The sequence below is a fragment of the Pomacea canaliculata genome, linkage group LG5 (genome assembly GCF_003073045.1).
Source record: "Pomacea canaliculata isolate SZHN2017 linkage group LG5, ASM307304v1, whole genome shotgun sequence".
NCBI classification, from domain to species: domain Eukaryota; kingdom Metazoa; phylum Mollusca; class Gastropoda; order Architaenioglossa; family Ampullariidae; genus Pomacea; species Pomacea canaliculata.
This window is the reverse complement of record NC_037594.1, coordinates 4,138,228-4,156,778: the sequence shown is the minus strand read 5'-3', so window position 1 is coordinate 4,156,778 and position 18,551 is coordinate 4,138,228. Positions and strand designations below refer to the sequence as shown.

Here is an 18,551-nt window from a genome sequence, read left to right as displayed (position 1 = left end):
TACAGATGCTGTAACTGGTAGTAGGGTAGTGTTCAAGAACAAAGGCCAAGAACAACCTGAAGGAGCAGCACTATTTCTACACTTCTGCTTTCAAGAAGGTAGTCAACATGCTGGTAGTGTTGATAGAAAACATCTCTCTCAACAGTGTGACCTTGGTTGCAGAGTGACAATGTGCGAGGAGGCGATAAAGACCAAGAGCCAATACAAGTCCAGCCTCAAGTCCTGGATATTACAGCCAGACCAAGTGAGTGACAAAAAATGCCAGTGCAAAATTCTCAGCCTGCCTTTATCCTTATTTTTCTTCTTTTTTTTTCTTTTTTTTTTTTATACTGCTACTCTCACTTAACTCCATTGCATTTTTGCCTTCACACATTCATAAGACAGGTGTGTGAATAAATCAAATTTTAGGTTAAAACTTACGCTAAATGTGCATGTTTTCAATAAGTACATTCTTGAGAAAGTTATTCCTTGTTTCCTCTTTTATCCTCTTTCCTGTTATTATCAAATAAAGAATAAACTTAATTCATTAATTTAACACTCTTACATTTTAAAGCCATTGTAAACTAATGAGCTATTAGAACAAAAAGAAAGAACAAATAGAAAAGGAAGAAATAAAGTTTCTCACAAGAGCTCATGTAATTTTTTCATTTATTTGCATTTTCAGATGACCCAATCACCTTCAGTCTGACCTTCCGCCAGGCTGAGAACTACCCGGTGGATCTGTACTTTCTGTTAGACTTGAGTTACACAATGGTGGAGCAGGAAGAGGCGCAGAAAAATCTCATAGCTTTGGGCCGTGACATCCGTGAGTCCACAGGATCTTAGGAAATAGAGATGATGCTTGTCCAGTACTACAATCTTTCAGTTGGCCCTTTTCAAACCAGTCAAAGATGCAGGAATTCATTTTAATATTTACATTTTAAAAGATGCAATGTTTAAACGTTGGCATTTAGAAAGCAGCATAAATATTGCCAAAGAAGCAGCACAAAAAAAATTGATAAATTAAAATTGCACTATAATCAGTTATCAACTCTGGAATAAACAATAATTACAATACAATATCAATTTAATAAAAGTAATCAATAAATAAAGACTGCATCACACAACATCAACAGCCATGAACATTATAGCACATTTATCGCAGATCATTACCAACCTGACTGGCATACAATCACAATTCTGACTTGCATACAATCACAATTCTGACTTGCATACAATGATAATTCACACTTGCCATCCTCAGAAGTCATATGGCTTAAATAACAAAGGACAGCCTCCTCCTGTTAGTCCCGTGCACAAGGACATAGAATCCTATTGGGAAGTGGTGGAACTATCCTCATAGGACATGCATATAGTTCTTGTTTAGTGGAATCAGATTTATCTTCTGTTGACTTTATATGCTCGTCTGTGTTACCAGTAAACCATATATATGATGCTTTATAACAGCTCAAGATTGTTTTTTGACTGCCCATGTTAGGATAAACCACTTGCTGTAATGTACAATCTTTTTGTCTTTCAGTGTACATCATACATAATGACAGTGCATTAGATGTTGTGCATTTAGATTAATCAGAAATAATATTCTTTGTGTGCAGCTCCTAGCTTGGAAAACATCACCAAAAACTTTAATCTAGGTTTTGGTACATTTGTGGACAAATTTGTGATGCCATACTCGCCCTGGTCGGAACAGCTGTAGGTTACTGTGTTTACTTTCTTTGTTAAAAGTCTAACCCGAGTGCTCAGCAAAAATCGCTGGAAATAGAGCCTAAAGTATCACAAAAATATATTCTGGTGAGCCACACGCTCTTAGAAATATGGCTAACGCACAACAGAGCTCTCCAGTGTGGCATGTAATTTTCTTCTGCTTTCCTAGTGCCATGTGTTAATGCTGATGTTTAAAGACTTATGTCTTGAAAGTTAAGCATAATTGTTTACTCATATTTGGGAATTATTATTTTTAAATGAACTTAAAGAAAAAATGTTGCTCTCAGGTTAGCCTTTAAACTCATAATCTCAGTATAGTAATAGTACATAGTTTTTTTAAGTATAGAACTGTATTCACAGTGATGTATGTATAAAACTACTTCACGTTGAGAGACTTCTTACATTTTCATGCCTATTGTATCACAAGTCAATTTTTTTAACACTGCCAAAACAGATTGGACTTGTTTATAGAGTTTTCCTGTTTTGTTACTGGCAGGCTTAAGAATCGATGCCCTTTGCCAGACCAATCATGTAGAACACCTTATGACTTCATCAACCAGCTTCCTCTGTCCAAAGATGTCGATAAATTTGCTGTGAGCATTGATTATTCTTAAGTAATTATCTACTTTTCTGGTTCATTGCTGCAAATCATACTTTAATGAGAATATTCTGATATTCATTACTGTTTATGTTAATACTTTGATGGTGTTAGTAATTTCTATAATGACATATGGGGTCTGTCCAGCAGTTTTAGATCCATGTAAAATGTAGACAAGATTCATGCATTGTAGAGGCTTTTCCGTCATAGTGCATTAAGTTTCTCGGCTGACTGTTGTCATGTATTGGATGTATTTACTGTCACTTGGGTGGCAGTGCAGCCTACTGTCTGTCAAGTGTGCTTGACTTCAGAGCAGAAAGTTGCCTTTTTGAGGCCTGCTATCACTTGTGGTTGGTTAGCTCCCCCTGCCTGCCCAGCAGGTGTGCTACCTTAATTATTTATCAGAGGAGGTAATGATACAAGGAGAAGGTTGGGATCTACCTTCCAAATCACCTTCCCTAGATATGGTAAACTATGTTAACTTCCCCTGAGGCCTCTAGGCTTTTAGACACTTTACCTTTTTTCCCCCTTTGAAAAGAACTATGTCCCTTTGACTAGCAGGCTGAGGGTGAGCTCTTCATTATTTGGTTTCTGTGATGTGGATGTTTTTTTAATTTGATGTCAGTGATGCTTACATTTTATCCTGGCCTTGTTTTTCTGGCAGAGATATTTAAATTATTCTCCTTTTAACAAAAGGCCAAGTGACTAGATTTATTTTTCACTCTGGCTTACTTCTTGCGGTTAGAATGTCTTGTACCTCAGGTGGAAACAAATGTCTGCATGTGTTTAAAATATATTAATTCTTATACAGCCAAAGATGGAGGAAGCAATCAAAGCTGTTTCCCAGAGTTTTGATGACTCAGAAGGTGGGATGGATGGTCTTATGCAAGCGCTTGCCTGTGAGGTGAGGAAATGATGACCAAAATAAGATTGTAATTGCTGGGATGAATTTAAGCAAAATTAAAAATATTTTCAGTAGAAAACGGTGATGAAAAGTAATCAAATCCAAAACATCTTTACAAAATATCAATGTATTAATACAATTAAAAATAAGTTTATTGTCTTTTAACCAATTCAACTAAATCATAGTTTTTTCGTTTTTAAATTTTCCACAGTTAGATTTCGCAAGTCTGCCACTTGGCAGCAGTAATTATAGAAAGAGAGTTTCATTGGCATTGTAACCCTTTTTGACACGTCTTTTCCCTTGAAACATCATTTTATCTCATTTTTTAAATCTTATTTTAATTTCAGAAAGACATTGCATGGCGAGAACGTAGCCGGCGAATTATTGTGTATGCTTCAAACTCTATTTTTCATGTGGCTGGAGATGGCTTGGTAACTTACACACATATATACTTATTTATATATGTATGTAAATATATAAGAAATGTAAAACTTAAGCTTTTTTTAGTTTTATTTCTACGAATTCAAAAGGAGTATCTTTCAACACTTCGTAGAAAAATATATGTATTTGATCGTGTATTTCACAATTTTTTTTGTATATGTGTGGGTGGGAGATTGGGTGTTGCTGTATGTAGGTGTGAGTGTAGATGTGATTCTGTGTGTGTGACGAGTAAGTGCAAGAGACAGAGTGAAGAAGATATTGGTGTAATATATTCTTATGTTAGAAGGTTGTCTGTTTCAGCTTGGTGGGGCTACTAAAAGCTATGATGGAAATTGCCATTTGAATGCCGAGCAATCATATAATCCAGCTGAGAAAATTTATGTAAGACCATTAATAATGCCCAACTTGTTTACCTACAGACTCATTTCACTGCTGAGATGGATGAGGTGAAATTTACTAAAGTAAAAATTCTCATGCCTGTGGTGGTAAAGCATCTGATGAAGAGCTGCTATCTTGCAGCGATGAATAAATTTAATATTGATAGCAATATTTTACATTGATGGACTGAGTAACAAATAAATATGCCTATATCAAAAAAGGGATTTTTACTGAAAATAATGTTATGATCATTCGGTTTTATGTACAGGACTATCCTTCAGTCAGCCAGATTGCATCCAAACTGCGTGACAAGTCCACCAACATTATTTTTGCTGTGATGCCGGATGTTGTCTCTCATTATATGCGCCTGGAAAATTTTTTGCTTGGTTCCAGTGTTGGGACACTTGAGTCTCAATCAGGAAACATTATCCAACTTATTCGTGACAACTATGATGTGAGTCAAGATGTCAGCAGAAAAAAATAGAATCTCTGTGTGATTATTGCTACCAGTTTATGTCACAGCCACAAGCTTGGTTATCTTAAAAGGAAGAGTGTATCAATGTTTTTATGCTTATGGTTGTGATTGCTACCTGTCATAATCCTGACCATTTCATCCTAGCTAACTTTTGCAGGAATACATCTTTTGTCTATGGTAAGGTTGTAGTGTGTTTGGTTCTTGTGAAGTGCATATATTGTAGTGTTTATTTTACTTGTTATGAAATGTTACCAAAGGTTCCTAACGAAAAGTGAAATCTACTTACAGCAAATTGTAACTATTTAATTTTAGAAAAGGACCAGGAGGTGGGGGAAAGTTTGCAGTAAATACAGTAAATATTTTATTTTAATCTTTTCGTAGAAACTGAGATCCAAAATAGAGTTTGTCCCAAGGAAGGCAGATGATGTGGAATTTACATTCAAATCTAAATGTCTTGGGTGAGTAGCTTTCATTCTCCTTTGTATTTGTTCAACTGGCTTGATAAAATATGTACCGCAACTTATTTGCCAAGGACAAGAACAACTTGGGTCATGTTGTGAGTTTATGCTAGAATGCAGCTAGATCATCATGGTAAATCAAAGTGACATGCATACCTTGGGCAGCCAGTTGACTTTTGAAAGTTCAGTTATCAATAATAATGAACTTCAGTTATCAATAATAATGAACATATCCTGTTGAGGGAGGTTTTTCTGTTCCATTCAGGTTGCTGATTCTGCATTGCTAGCAAAAAGTATATGATGAGTGTCTTTCATTATTATGACTGTATGATTTGCATGCACAGTGAGTTGTTATTACATGTGGGTCTGGTTTGTGTGTTGACCTGTGTGAGGGAGTTTGAATTATCTGGTTGGTCTAAATGAGTGTAAGAAGCAAATAGTTGTGAAAGCTTTTTAACTGGACAAATAAAGCTGTATCCAGAAACAAAATGTTTAGCTAGATTATGAATTTTGGCCAAAAACTTGTATATTGCAGTGATGTCCTAAGGGAAACAACATCCTGTGATGGTCTGGAGATCAAAGACAAGGTTGACATTATTATGGACATTTTAAATAAAATTTGTATCTCAGTTGTATCTAGCATATTCAAGAGGAATTCAGTAAGCAGAAGGTGGCTGTAATTATTGAGCAGCACTCCTGACATGTAAAAAGCAGGTTTAGCAAATAGAAACCAGCATCCTGTTGTCACAGACCGGTATATTTCCCTGAGTTTTGCTGTTTGAAATAAGAATGTGTGACATGAAATCAAAAGTTCAAGTTTTAGTTTTTTACTGTTGCTGGAAAATCAGACATACAAAAAGCTACATAAATACATTATAAGAGTAATAAATATTATGCCATGACAGGTGACATTTGATGTCAAAATGATGGTAACTTCTAAAGCATGTGAAGGCCGCACAGGGGTTGTTAAACGAGCAGTAGACATAGCAGCAGTTGGTCTGGCAGAAAAATTGACCATCAACCTAAAAATTGTCTGTGACTGTGATTGTGAGGGACCATCTATGGAGGTGAGTATTCTACCATTTACATATTAATATATTGTGCAAGCATAGATAGTTTTTGATGCTGAAAAATCATGATTGTGATGGCATAAGTCTTCAAGTGTCCTTTTTTAAACTTATTTTACGATTGTTCTTATCCATTATAGTTGAATTTTGACATAGATTGAGTATTTGTAAATTTTAAATGTGTGGAGTGGATGAGTATGCTCAATTTTCTTTGTCAGGAACGAAACAGTGCCAAGTGTTCTAATGGTCAGGGTACTTTAGAATGTGGCATCTGCACCTGTAACCCTGGCCGTTATGGCCGTGAATGTGAATGTGATGAAGCAGAAGTCTCCAGTAAACAGTCCTTGACCTTGTGCCGTGCAAAGTGAGTGATGACGTTCTTGTCACATGATTAGTGACTATATTTTTGTAAAGAAAAGAAGTACTATTAATATGTGAGAAAAACACTTATATAAAATGCAAAAGGAGGTGTTTGTGCAGATTTTTGAATTTGAAGAAAGTACTGGGTATTCTGGAGGGAAAAAATTCTCAGAATAGTTGTATGGTTACTGTCATATTTTAACATTTTGTATAATAAAGCCAAGGTTTTTAGGCAAAGATACAGCAAATCTGTGGGAGATTCATTGGTTCAATAAAAATGAAAATGGATTTTTAGCCAGAACGATAGTCTTCTGTGTACTGGACATGGCGAATGTATCTGTGGAGAATGCAAGTGTTTCACATTGAGCCATGACAGTGGGCGTCGATACAGTGGACAGTACTGTGAGTGTGATGATTATAGCTGCCCTCGCAGTTCAGACGACAGCTCTTTGTGTGGTGGTGAGTGCCTTAGGGCTTTTTTCTTTTTCTTATTTATTTTTTGACAGGCAGCACAATTTAAAGTGTTACATAAATAGAGTGTTTTCTCCTAAAGGATATATATCATTACATATTCACATATTTTAGGGCATTGTTGCCTGCTAAGACATTCTGAATACCCTGAATATGAGGCTAACTTGCCTGCATGAACAATAATGAGAATCTATGCTATTCAGGTCCAGGTCGTGGACGGTGTGTTTGTGGAAACTGTGAATGTTTAAATATCTGGTCTGGGCCTGCATGTGACTGCTCCACAGACAACACAACATGCGTGGCTTCCAATGGGGTGAGCTGCCGTGACTGTCAATTATTTTCTCTTGTTTAAAAATAAAAGAAACTAATGTAAAGATTCCCTTATTTTCATGACCCCTATATTCTATCTATATATAATATATAGAAGCAGTGAACATATGATTCACTGTGTTTAGGGTTCAGCAAGTGGAAGGCAGAGTCAACCCATGCCTTCTGCTATTTTTAAATTTAAAAAATCACGTACCCACTGTGGGAAGCTACCATGTAGGCTGGGGAGATGTCCAGCCCAACAGGCCTTGAACCAGCAACCTTATGCTCCAGTCAATAGTGCTAACCTGCGACCTTATGCTCTAGTCTGTTGCACTATGTGATGCTGGTGTCTGGCATTGAAGATTGCAAAACACATTTTAAGCCTTAAAAGCAACATCTGCAGATGTTATTTGCTCCTGCCCCCACCCCCACCCAAAATCTCACTGGAGTTTATACATGCTATCCAGTGGCGTAGGAATATGCTTAGCTTTGGGAGTTGGGGGGGTGGGGCAAACTCCAGCGGTTCGTGGAGGGGAGAAAAGATATTTTTGCAACATCCAGTCGCCCCTTTGCCCTCCAGGTTCTTATGCCTCTGCCACTTCTGTCTGATGGCCATGCACAACCTGTTTGTAATAGAGCAGATAAGATGCTGGGGGGTTACACCTCCCCAGTCATCAGGGTTATTAAAGCACCAAATATTTGTCCCTGTTTCAGCTGGAGTGTAATAATCAAGGAGAATGTGAATGTGGTCGCTGTCGGTGTAGTCCTACTTCCCAATACATGGGCCCAACCTGTGAAGAATGTCCAGTAAGTTTTTATTTCTTATTTGTGTGATTTCATATAAAAGGTGTGCAGGAATAAAAGTTATAGAACCATTTTGAGTCATCATTAATAGATTGTTGAATGGAGTATGTTAATTATACTGTGAATCTGGAGATTGTATTATTCTTTTCCTTTATTGGCTGTTCACTATATGTTACATTGCTTTTACCTGAAAAATTGCTATGAATGAAGCTTTTAACATGCAAAACAAAGTTGGTTTGCTGTGTGTGATATTATTACCTTAAGTAAGTTATATTTGGTTTTTACCTAAATGGTGAGCTCTGTAGGGACAGAAAATAATTAAAATTAGGAAAGCTTTTTTTTCCTCCTTGCTTGTTATATAATCCTGCAAGATATTTTTGTGACAGACTTGCCCCAGTAGGTGTACAGAGTATCGTGACTGTGCACAGTGCCATGGGTTTAGGACAGGAAAGTATGGCCCAGAGGAATGCAAAGAAAAGTGCCCTCGTGTCATCATTACAGATGAACTGGAAGGTACATAGTTGTTTACTCACTGCTTCATATGCAACACATATTCATTTAGAATCATGCACACAAAAAAACACACACACACTTACACATGGTCTGTATCAGCTTAATAAGTCTTCAGTTTCTGGTCCAACCCAGTTAAGAAATGATGACTCACGGGATATCTCAGTTGCTAGATAATCAACTCAGAGTGGTCATAAAATTAGTATTCTGTTGTTTGCCATTTGGATTCAGGAATTTAGTTAGCACTAGTTGGTTAAAGTTCCTACATTTTAAAATCACCTGACTGCTTGGTGTGAACCATCCTGCTATCACCTCCTGTGCACCTGGCACTTGCATAAATTATGAACTTTAATTTTTATAGCTGGTTTAACTTTCTTTTATGCATTTCAGAGGAAGGAGGACGTATCCGCAAGTGTAACTTCCGTGACACTGATGAATGCCTGTTCTATTTCACTTATGAATATGATGAAAGCAACAATGTAATTATCAAAGTTCAGAGAACTAAAGGTGAGTCTATGCATGCTGTAGAAATGTGAAAGTGTGGTTGTAACATATTGATGTTTGCCCTTCAGAGTTAAATTGCATGCTTAACTGTGTGTGTGCATCAGTCTACTGATTTTTTTACGTCCACCTCTGTCATTTCCCCCTCCCCCCTGTGTTGTTTGTAAAGTGCATCAAGCTCACTTTATGTGGGGAAAAGACTGTATAAATCATTTGTTATTAATGTCTATATAAAACCAAACACTTTCAATATAAGTTTTTGCAAACATTTCAAATGTAGATTGCAGCAGATGTTTGCTTTGTGTCAACATCACACTTCTAGTTTGTACTGGAGCTGTAATACAGTATTGCATTGTTTCTGAAGCAGAACAGCTTAAACATCACACTGCAATGTAGAGCAGAAAAGTGTTATACTCTCATGACTCTGTGGACAGACTGCCCAAAGGAGGTCAATGTGGCCATGATCGTTGGGCTGGTGGTTGCTGGTGTTGTGCTTATACCTCTTCTAGCCCTCTGTATCTTCATCTTTATCCGGAATCGACGTGATGCTGCAGAATTTGCAGAATTTATGAGGGAGAAAGAGCGTGCCAAGTGGGAATCAGTGAGTAGTTTGGATTCTGAAATGTCTTGATGCCAGCTCTATTTTTATTATTATAGATAGGGTTTCACCTAATCTAGGTGATTGCTGAAATAAACAGTATGCAGTCATCTAATGAGATGGGCTACATTTTCAGAATGAAATTTTTCATAAACTCTTTTTTGCTTTTTAACACCACCTGTTCCTCCACTTTGTGAGTGGAGGGTGGGGGGAGAAAGCATTTACATTAGAGTTTCAGAAATTTTGTTAACAGCCAGTGTAATCATAGCCTGCTCTTGTAGCTCATGTAATGAAGTCTCAGCTTGCACTGCAGTAGAATAGAGATACTGAATAATTGTTCTATTCAGGGAGCTAATCTCTCTTATTTGCTTTCTCTCCAGGGAGCTAATCCTATCTACAAAGATCCGAAATCAACATTCAAAAATCCCACTTACAAGGGAGGGCAGTGAAAAACATTGTGATTCTGAGAAACCAATTGTGTGGATGCATGCCAGGCTGTGCATGTATATGGGTGTGTGTGTGTTTGGCACTAGTGTGTGTGGGTGGACTGCCTTTTATGCAAGTTCATGTGTATCACGAAATATCTGGAATAGAAGCAAGATTTATCATGTGATGATTTGTGTTTTTAATTTTGTGTTTATTATTGTTACTGGAAACCAACAAAATCCCCAAATGTTTGGTTTTGGGGGTTTTCTTTGCTTCATTGGAAAGCTTAATTCACCATACTTTCAGCTATGTACATCCATGAATTCTTTCTTCATGGAAAGCACTTTTTTTTTTTTTATTAAAGAATGCATGTTTAGACTGTGAAATTAAGCAAAAAAAAAAAAAGTGCCATGCTTTGAAAGGAGACTGGAGTCTCAATGCTTTTAAATGCTCGCATAAAATTTTTTTGATAAACTTAGTCACATATTTATGCTGTGTTGCAGTATCTTCAGGGCTTCTGCTTATGCAAAAAATTGCGTGCAGTATGCATTAAAAGTTCGGAGGACCCCTTCAATTTTCGTCGATGGGGTCCCATTCAAAGTTGGGCGAAGAACAGGGACCCCTTAAAAATCTCCCTTCTTCAGATTTTTAAGGGGTCCCTGGGACCCCAAAGAATTTAGCCTTAGCAGAAGCCCTGATCTTCCTTTCTACCGATACATCTGCATTTAGTTTAGCATTCTAGAAAATAAAAGATAATTTTATGAATATATTTTAATATATATTGTTTTCTGGCTTCTTTTATTGATAGCTAAATTCAACTTTTAACCACTGATGTAACCTGATGTGTTCATGAAAGGTGCTTGGTTAGGATAGATTGCCTTTATATGTACATCATGACATTATTCAGGAATGAGAGAAGATTTGTCTGCACAAATAGCTTGAAATAATCTTTAGTTTTACCTGATGATGATAATTACTTGAAATGTTTACAAGAAATTTGAATGATATTTATGTTAGCTTGCTGTTAGTATCATTTCACTATTTTTAAAACATACTAGGAAAAGAAAAATGAATGGATGATTTATATGATAGAAAAGTGTCGCCACTGATGTGATTTCATGTTAATGAGAAGTGGGTGGTAGTCAATCAGAATAACCAGACTAAACCCCAATTGTCAGCTCTCCAAACAGGTACCACATCCGTAGATGACTGTGTGCTCCAAGACAAAATCTGAACACAGAACCTTCTAATTCTCTCTGTAGTGTTGAAAAGAGTTTTTTTAATTGATTGGTTGATTTAAGCCAAAAATCTGGAACATCCCAATAGCCAGCCCTGTGAACAGATGTCACAAAATGTTTTTACCCCAAGACAACCTTAATCTAAAGCCTTATGTTGTAGCAAATTAGCATTCTAGCGCTGTTACACTGCACCACAAGAAAAGAACATTGAATTCTTATTATATAAGAGTTCATCTGTAACTGTTAAGAGAAGCAGTTTGTTTCTTCCAGTGCTTGTTTTTAATTTAATTAATCTTTCCATAGTTTCACTATCATTCACTGTCCAACATGGCATTCTCAATTTTATTTTTTTCTTTGTATCTGACTGGGTTTATTTTTTTCTTTGTTGGGTTTTGTGGTGGTGTCAGATAAACACTAAAAACTTCATGGGAAATTTTGCAAACAAAGTGGATGCCAGATGACAAAATATGGTGCTCATAAAATATTTATGAAATATTGTGTTAAATATTTGACAATGTTGGAATCAAGGACTGGTCCAATGTTTTTAAATAATGAAAAAAATCTGTTGCATCTTCACTTCTGATGAAGAATATAGCAATTACCCCAAGTTTTGTTAGTTATTATATTTTCAGTGTTTGACTCACAAATATGTTTGAAATGTGAAAGAATATATGACATTCCTCTGATAATAGTGTTGTTGCTTTGCATGGATTTTGTTACTGCCTGAAAGGATAGGAGTATCAAGGTGGTTCCTTGTTTGACTGTTTGCCCGAGTTCTACATGATGAGCATCTAAATATTTGCCAGACACATTTGAGAGTGTGTCCCATTTCAACAAAAGGGATTCAGTCACACCAACACCTGGTCACAATATGTGTCCAGTTAGAAAAAAATCCTTGATGGTTTTCTGTGTGTGTCTGTGTTTGCCAGAATTTTACATGACAAGCATCTAAAATATTTGCCAATCACTTTTGAAAGTATGTGTCAAGTTACAACAGTATGGGTCCAATTACACCGTGTCCAGTTATAGCAGTGTATACAGTTACAGCAGTTTGTGTCCAGTTACAACAATATACATCTGATTTAAAAAAAAACTAAATAGTTTTCTTTGTTTTTGCTGTGTCCTATTGACTTAATTTTCAAAACAAGACTTGATTTTCTTCTGAATTTTATTATGCACTTTCATCGCATGATCAAAAATTTAGTTAAGTTTGAGTTTGCCAGAACAGGGAAAATTCTCCTACTCTCAAATGTGTCCTTTACAAAACTCTGTTCCTATGGGTAATTGAGATCTGATATTATTTACATAATAATATGCATTTCATATGGTGATACAGAAAGGTTGTGACTTCGTAGGTTTCTGTAATATATATGCATTTATTTGAAGGTTTACATATGCTAGTTTTTTTACTGTTATCCATCATGAAGTTGTGCATAGCTGATGCAAGCTCTTGTAAGACTCACTTCAGATATGCAGATTAAAAACAAAAATACCTAGAAATGAAAATGGCTATGTAGTGTTTCAACATGTTTGTATATTGTATGACTGAATATTGAAAGAATATGCAAGGGGCAAGTACGGTATTTCATGCATATCATTGTTATTGTAATTCTTTTTTAATTGCAATTTTACTTGCTTACAGCTCAGTCAATATAAAGACATTTGAGAGATTATAAGGCTTCATTTTAGGCGATTTCTTTATTTTCAGTGGTGTGCTGAAAATAAAGGTGCATGAACTTCAACATTTCAAATTCACACAACCAAAACACTTATTACCCTTGCTTACTTCCGATTTTAATTGTTTTATGTAACTTCCATGATTAGGAAAAGTTTTATTGGCTTCTGTGCATTGTTATTGATCTTTTTTACAATATGGAGACCTAGTAGAATTGTCCAGGAGTATAACCAGCAGTATGATAGGATGTCCATAAAAGATATCACAGTGGCCCAATTTTCAGAAAGAATTTAAAGATTTGATTTTAGATGCTTTTTTTAAAAATACAAACAGATTATTTTTTCAGTACTTTTGTTACATAGAATGTTAGCATTTTCTAAGTCACATGTGAATGCTTTAATGTCTTTTCTACAACTTGTTGTGGGATTGGTGGGGGGCAGAAAATCTATTTGAAAAAAGTCAGGGTTTGTATGTTTTAATGCTAATTGTGTACTAAACAACCTTCAAGTCTTACTTTTCTACAAGATAGTTTATCATTCCATTACTGTTTTTTGTTTCAAGTTACTGTACACATTTTAAATACACCCTCATAGTGATTTGGCATACAAGACGGTAAAGGTCAATGAAAACACAATCATTACATGTATTCTAAATATACTTACTTTCATAAATTTATCAAAACATCTCATGTGCTAGCCATGTCACATATGTTCTTTTGCATTTTATTGCTACAATGTGAGGTATGTGATGCATAATTGATTCTTACTCTGTTTTTATCTTTATACAATGCCTTTCCTTTGAGCCTGTTTTCCACATTTAAATACTTGTCATTCTGATAATGCTTTATATATATATACACATATAAAGTTAATATTTCTTAGACATTGCTTACAAATTATGTAAAAATAAACTCATTTTTATGAAAACATCTCTGTGGTTCACAAAGATCTGAGTTTGCAGCATGTCATACATGTACATAGCATTTTTCTGTGAGAGGAAAATCCAGGTTTTCAAGTGGTAGCTTTACTGAGGTCCAAGCATTGCCAGGGGAATATTAAAAGTTAAAGCAAGGATATATATGAGCTGTTGACAGACACTGTGCCCCCAGGTCTCTGGCAAGTGGATTTTTTTTTTGTAAGGACCACTTTGCCGACTATTACGATCCCTGCGCCATCTTGACTGTTTAGATTTTGGATCTGTATATCAGCAGACACACACACCCCCCAGCTTTTTTGGGGTTGGGGTATCAGGTAGCTGATGCTGTAATTGTTTTAATGTTTATTCTGATTAGTGAAATACATTTCTATAATAATTAGATTACTAGCTTCATGTAAAATGTATATATATAATTGCTTCGGGCCTAATTAAACCTTAACGTAACAGGGCAAACTTGTGAACAAAATGGCTGATCCTAGTGCAAAATTAAATATACAGGTTTGATTCATAAGGTGTTAAATTGAAACAAAAATCTCTTTGAATATTCTAGCTATTGTAATAGATTTCGTGGAAGTCAAAACTAAGAGTCACCAACTATATAATTATAAGTTCGGTGAATGTGCATATGAAACTTAAGAAGGGTTCGGTGAATGTGCATATGAAACTTGTGGGTTCGGTACTTCAAACAAGGTTAAGAACCACTGCTATAAATAGATTGCACAAAGTCTGCACAGTGTTCTTGAGATGATTTCCGTAGTGCAACAATGAACTTTTCAAAACAGCAGGGTGGTCGTCTAGCCAGTTCATCCAGCATTCTTTTAATCTGTTCTCCGTTAGTCTGACCTGCCTGAAACATAGGCACAGCTTCACAAAAATGGACCTGACAACCAAAGATATCTTTCTTCATTTTCATTATCAACATTTTTTGCTGACTGTTTTGTCTATTTAATGGTGATGTGTTGAGAATCAAGAACATTAAAATATGAACACGAAACCAAAATATGAAAGTGTAAAAAAATTATGACTGGAGAACATGCTCATATTGAGCACTGCTTTAGAGAAAGTTGAGAGCTAATAATATTTATCCTATTAAACTGATTCATTTTAAGCAATATAGCTGACAAAAATCAATTGTTTCTTTCTGCCTTTTTATTGGTAGAGTTGACTGAATATTACTCATACCATGATCTTTTCTCTCATTGCATCAGAGAAGATATCTTGTTCGATCATGTAGTCCATCAAATCCTTCATGACGACATTGTCCAGTAAAAACGCGCGACTCCGGCGTAGCGTTTCACGCATTTTTTTATCCATTCTGAGGCCTCTGAAGACAAATTATTACCGTGGACTGTGTAGGCTTGTATTATTAATATTCTAAACAAGAGGGTATGACATCCAGAACTAAAATACTGCAAGGATGAGTCAATAAACGTTTGGATTTTATATAGTTTCCAGAAAATATTATTTTCAAACCTTTCGTAACCTAAAGGTACCTCAAGAACCTTTCGAATAAAATATTACAAAAATACCTCTATACATAATAGCAAAATACATAGACGACATCTGAATCATAATTTTCACAGAATTCTTAAGATTTAGCCACGAAGGAGTTCATATCTACATTCCATGATATATTGCCTGCACTTTTGAAACGATCGACTGCACTCGATCCGTGTTCACGTCTGATGTGACCAATTTCGAATGAGGTCCATTTAATGACCAGTTTTCAGTGATTTATTGTATTATTAGGTTTTATTTGTACAAAAACATTCGTTATTTATGTTTATTTATTGTTGTTTACATATTCGAACCAAGCACTGAGGTTTATTCAAGAACGTAAATTTTCAGGCGATTAATTCGTGTCTACTTTCACTTTCAGGGCCTGCAGACTAGAGCACAAAAAACAAACAAACTTATGTCACCGAGCTTGGTTTCCAAGCTTCAAAGTTTATTTGGACACTGGCATTACAGGTGTGCTTGCTATCCCACTTAATGACAACAGTGTGTTGACGGACACTAGCAAAGGATGTTGAGGAGATTCCATGCGAACTTTTTTCAGGAAATGAAGATTGTTCGCAAGCAACACTTCTATTTCATTAATTAATCATGGTCTGGACAATAATTGTCTAATACTTATTCATTTTTATAACAACATCATTTAGTATTTCAAAGTTAACATGTTTATACAAGTTTGTGTAGGCTGTATATATTGTATAAAGTATATTTTACTGACCGACAGCAACAAGCCGACGGCAACCACTAAGTGCTTTCCCTTGTCAGGCGGGGTCAGGGGCGGGGTCACGCCAGTCAGGTAGAGAGAGGTGCGTCTCTCCTTTGAACCTGTGGACAATAATGTATGGGGCTATGGTTCTTGCCGTTGTAGTGATTCGAAACCTCCGGGCGTATCTAAACGTATGGGTATAGTCTGCGCATGCGCATGAAGCAAAACTTCACTACCGCCTTGTAGTTTACTTGAAATAAAAGTAAAGGATGAAACATTACAGGACATACTAAATAAAATGGCATTGCAAAAGCAAAATTATACAACTCTTAATATGCTTTGATCTGGTTTTTGATAAATAAACATCTGATGGATTAGTAAATATTTTCTTGGGTTTATTTATCAAAAACCAACTCAAAGCATATTGTGAGTTGTATAATTTTGCTTTTGCAATGCCATTTTATTTCGTAATGTTTTGTAATGTTTCATCCTTTACTTTTATTTCAAGTAAACTACCAGGCGGTAGTGAAGTTTCGCTTCATGCGCATGCGCAGACTATACCCATACGTTTAGATACGCCCGGAGGTTTCGATTCGCTACACCGTCACCTGCTGCATGACTACTTTACAGCAGTACCGCCAGAGCTAGATGTCACATATATCTTGTGTACACAGTTAGCAGTCACATATATCTTGTGTACACAGCTAGGTGTAACATATATCTTGTGTACACAGTTAGCAGTCACATATATCTTGCGGGAATACTTGTGTAGCAGAGGTGTCCTAGACAGGGGGCGTAAGGCTAGCCCTGTTTTGATCGCAACTAGGGGACAGCTAGGTATGCCTCACTGGCCTCCACAGCTCTCTCCACAGTCGTAGGGTGTCAGCGCCTGCGAATGATTACCCCATGTTGTTGATAGCCGTCAGTGGTTCAGTCCGGAAATTCTTGAACAAAAGAATCTGGCTGGATACAATATTAAACCTGGCATTTACAGCGTGGGCATCTTGGCCTGAGAGTTTAACACGAACGATTGAGCAGCATGGCTAGCGTCAGTGTAGCGGAAAAGCTGTGCACAAACAAAACAAAAAAAATTGTGTGGATGTTAATGCGGTCAAGATCTTCGACAAGATTTGGCATCTGGTGATGAAGCTTTTAACAACTGAATGGTGGGCTCTCTGCCACGACGGTGGGTGTGCGCTAGGGATTTTTAGAACAGATTCTTACTGGTGTTCTACGTAGAGAAAACCATGCAGGATACACTCCAGGACCATCAAAACTCCGTGTCTATCGAAGGGAGGCTGCTCACTATAACCTCCGCTTTTGCAGACGACATCGAGCTGATGGCAGGCAGCAACAGCGACCTACACAGCCTCGCCGACAAACTTGCCAGCGCGAGACCTCACGGGATGGACGTCAGCACGGACAACAGCAAGGTCATGGTCAATACGGGATGGACGTCAGCAGGGACGATCGAGGAACCTCATAGTCAACACACTGGCTGTAGTAAAGCACACATCTGAATGAACGTAGTACAGGTGGAGCAGGTGCATTGTTTCTGTATCTTTACGACCATCTAAACCAGTGGTTCTTAACCGGGGTGCTATCGAACCCTAGGGGTTTGGTGAGTCGGTCTCAGGGGTTCGGCGGAGCCTCCGCCACGGAGTTCAAGACACACCCGCAATTCGTGATGACACTAATATAGATATCACCGATCTTGCAGGCGTGTTTCGTCTAGACGTCAGTGTGCTGGCTGTCAGCGCCATCTTTGACCATCATGAATCATCAACACATCATCAGTGCACCAGTTAGATGTTAAAATTACTTCCTGCAACAGTACGGCTACTGAAACTGAACCCCACGAGTATTGTACGTCGCTCTGCAAAGGCAAGAGATGCCTCGTATAATCTGTAAGTCGCTCAGTTTCCGTCCATCTAAAACCAAACATAACTACAGGACGCGTTGCCCTCTGTGTCTACTTCAACCATCCACGGACCGAAAAATAATCGAAGAAAATTCCAGAAAGCAAAACTTGACTTTGACGCTGAATTGTGTAGGTATATATATATACGTACCTCCTGAAGCCTCGATCCCCACTCATCGGATGTTGCTTTACCTCTGGGGTCGTAACTATATATAACACAGTGGCAAAGATTCCCTGGGGTAAAGTAACATATAGATGTCCGGTGGAGTCTGGACATCATAACTACCGAGACAAAGCCCTTGTCCTTGACTGTCCCCTCATTTTACCCCATGACAACGACTTCATGAGAGCAGCAGTTAATAGGATAAACAGGCTGAGATTCCCATCCTTGTACCGAAAACGAAAGCAAGATGCACTGATCTTTCAGACTATTGTATGATGACAATAATCAGTGCACATGTACATGTATCGGGAAGGGGGATGTGGGTGCACAGAAAGGGGCTTTTCTCTCTTACACACAATGAACTCCATGGATGCTCTTGCGGCTCAGCACAGC

The 18,551-nt window shown here is 37.1% G+C and overlaps 2 protein-coding genes across 3 annotated transcripts in view; one reads left to right on the top strand and one right to left on the bottom strand.

Moving 5' to 3' along the window:
• LOC112565157 (integrin beta pat-3-like) overlaps positions 1–13,837 on the top strand; it is a 26,672-nt gene extending 12,835 nt beyond the window's left edge. Inside the window, exons 5-23 of the mRNA XM_025240475.1 lie at positions 163–244; positions 665–805; positions 1,596–1,692; positions 2,201–2,297; positions 3,114–3,206; positions 3,554–3,637; positions 3,948–4,028; positions 4,294–4,479; positions 4,882–4,958; positions 5,494–5,545; positions 5,864–6,025; positions 6,244–6,389; positions 6,681–6,844; positions 7,060–7,169; positions 7,880–7,972; positions 8,356–8,482; positions 8,870–8,986; positions 9,415–9,581; positions 9,959–13,837. Coding sequence (XP_025096260.1) covers positions 163–244; positions 665–805; positions 1,596–1,692; positions 2,201–2,297; positions 3,114–3,206; positions 3,554–3,637; positions 3,948–4,028; positions 4,294–4,479; positions 4,882–4,958; positions 5,494–5,545; positions 5,864–6,025; positions 6,244–6,389; positions 6,681–6,844; positions 7,060–7,169; positions 7,880–7,972; positions 8,356–8,482; positions 8,870–8,986; positions 9,415–9,581; positions 9,959–10,027 — 2,145 coding nt within the window. The 3' untranslated portion in view covers positions 10,028–13,837. The remainder of the gene's footprint in view (positions 1–162; positions 245–664; positions 806–1,595; positions 1,693–2,200; positions 2,298–3,113; positions 3,207–3,553; positions 3,638–3,947; positions 4,029–4,293; positions 4,480–4,881; positions 4,959–5,493; positions 5,546–5,863; positions 6,026–6,243; positions 6,390–6,680; positions 6,845–7,059; positions 7,170–7,879; positions 7,973–8,355; positions 8,483–8,869; positions 8,987–9,414; positions 9,582–9,958) is intronic.
• Positions 13,063–18,376, bottom strand: LOC112565162. 2 transcript variants are annotated; one of them, XR_003099353.1, is made up of 4 exons: positions 18,147–18,376; positions 16,087–16,193; positions 15,036–15,177; positions 13,063–14,700 (listed from the first exon to the last, which is right to left on the bottom strand). XR_003099353.1 is itself a non-coding variant. In XM_025240489.1 (3 exons), the coding sequence occupies exons 1-3, from the start codon at positions 18,170–18,172 to the stop codon at positions 14,545–14,547; spliced, it is 324 nt and encodes a 107-aa protein (XP_025096274.1). In that variant the 5' UTR covers positions 18,173–18,376; the 3' UTR covers positions 13,063–14,544. The 2 variants fall into 2 exon arrangements, 1 of the variants encoding a protein (XP_025096274.1); XM_025240489.1 differs by lacking the exon at positions 16,087–16,193.
• Positions 18,377–18,551: the final 175 nt, after the last annotated feature.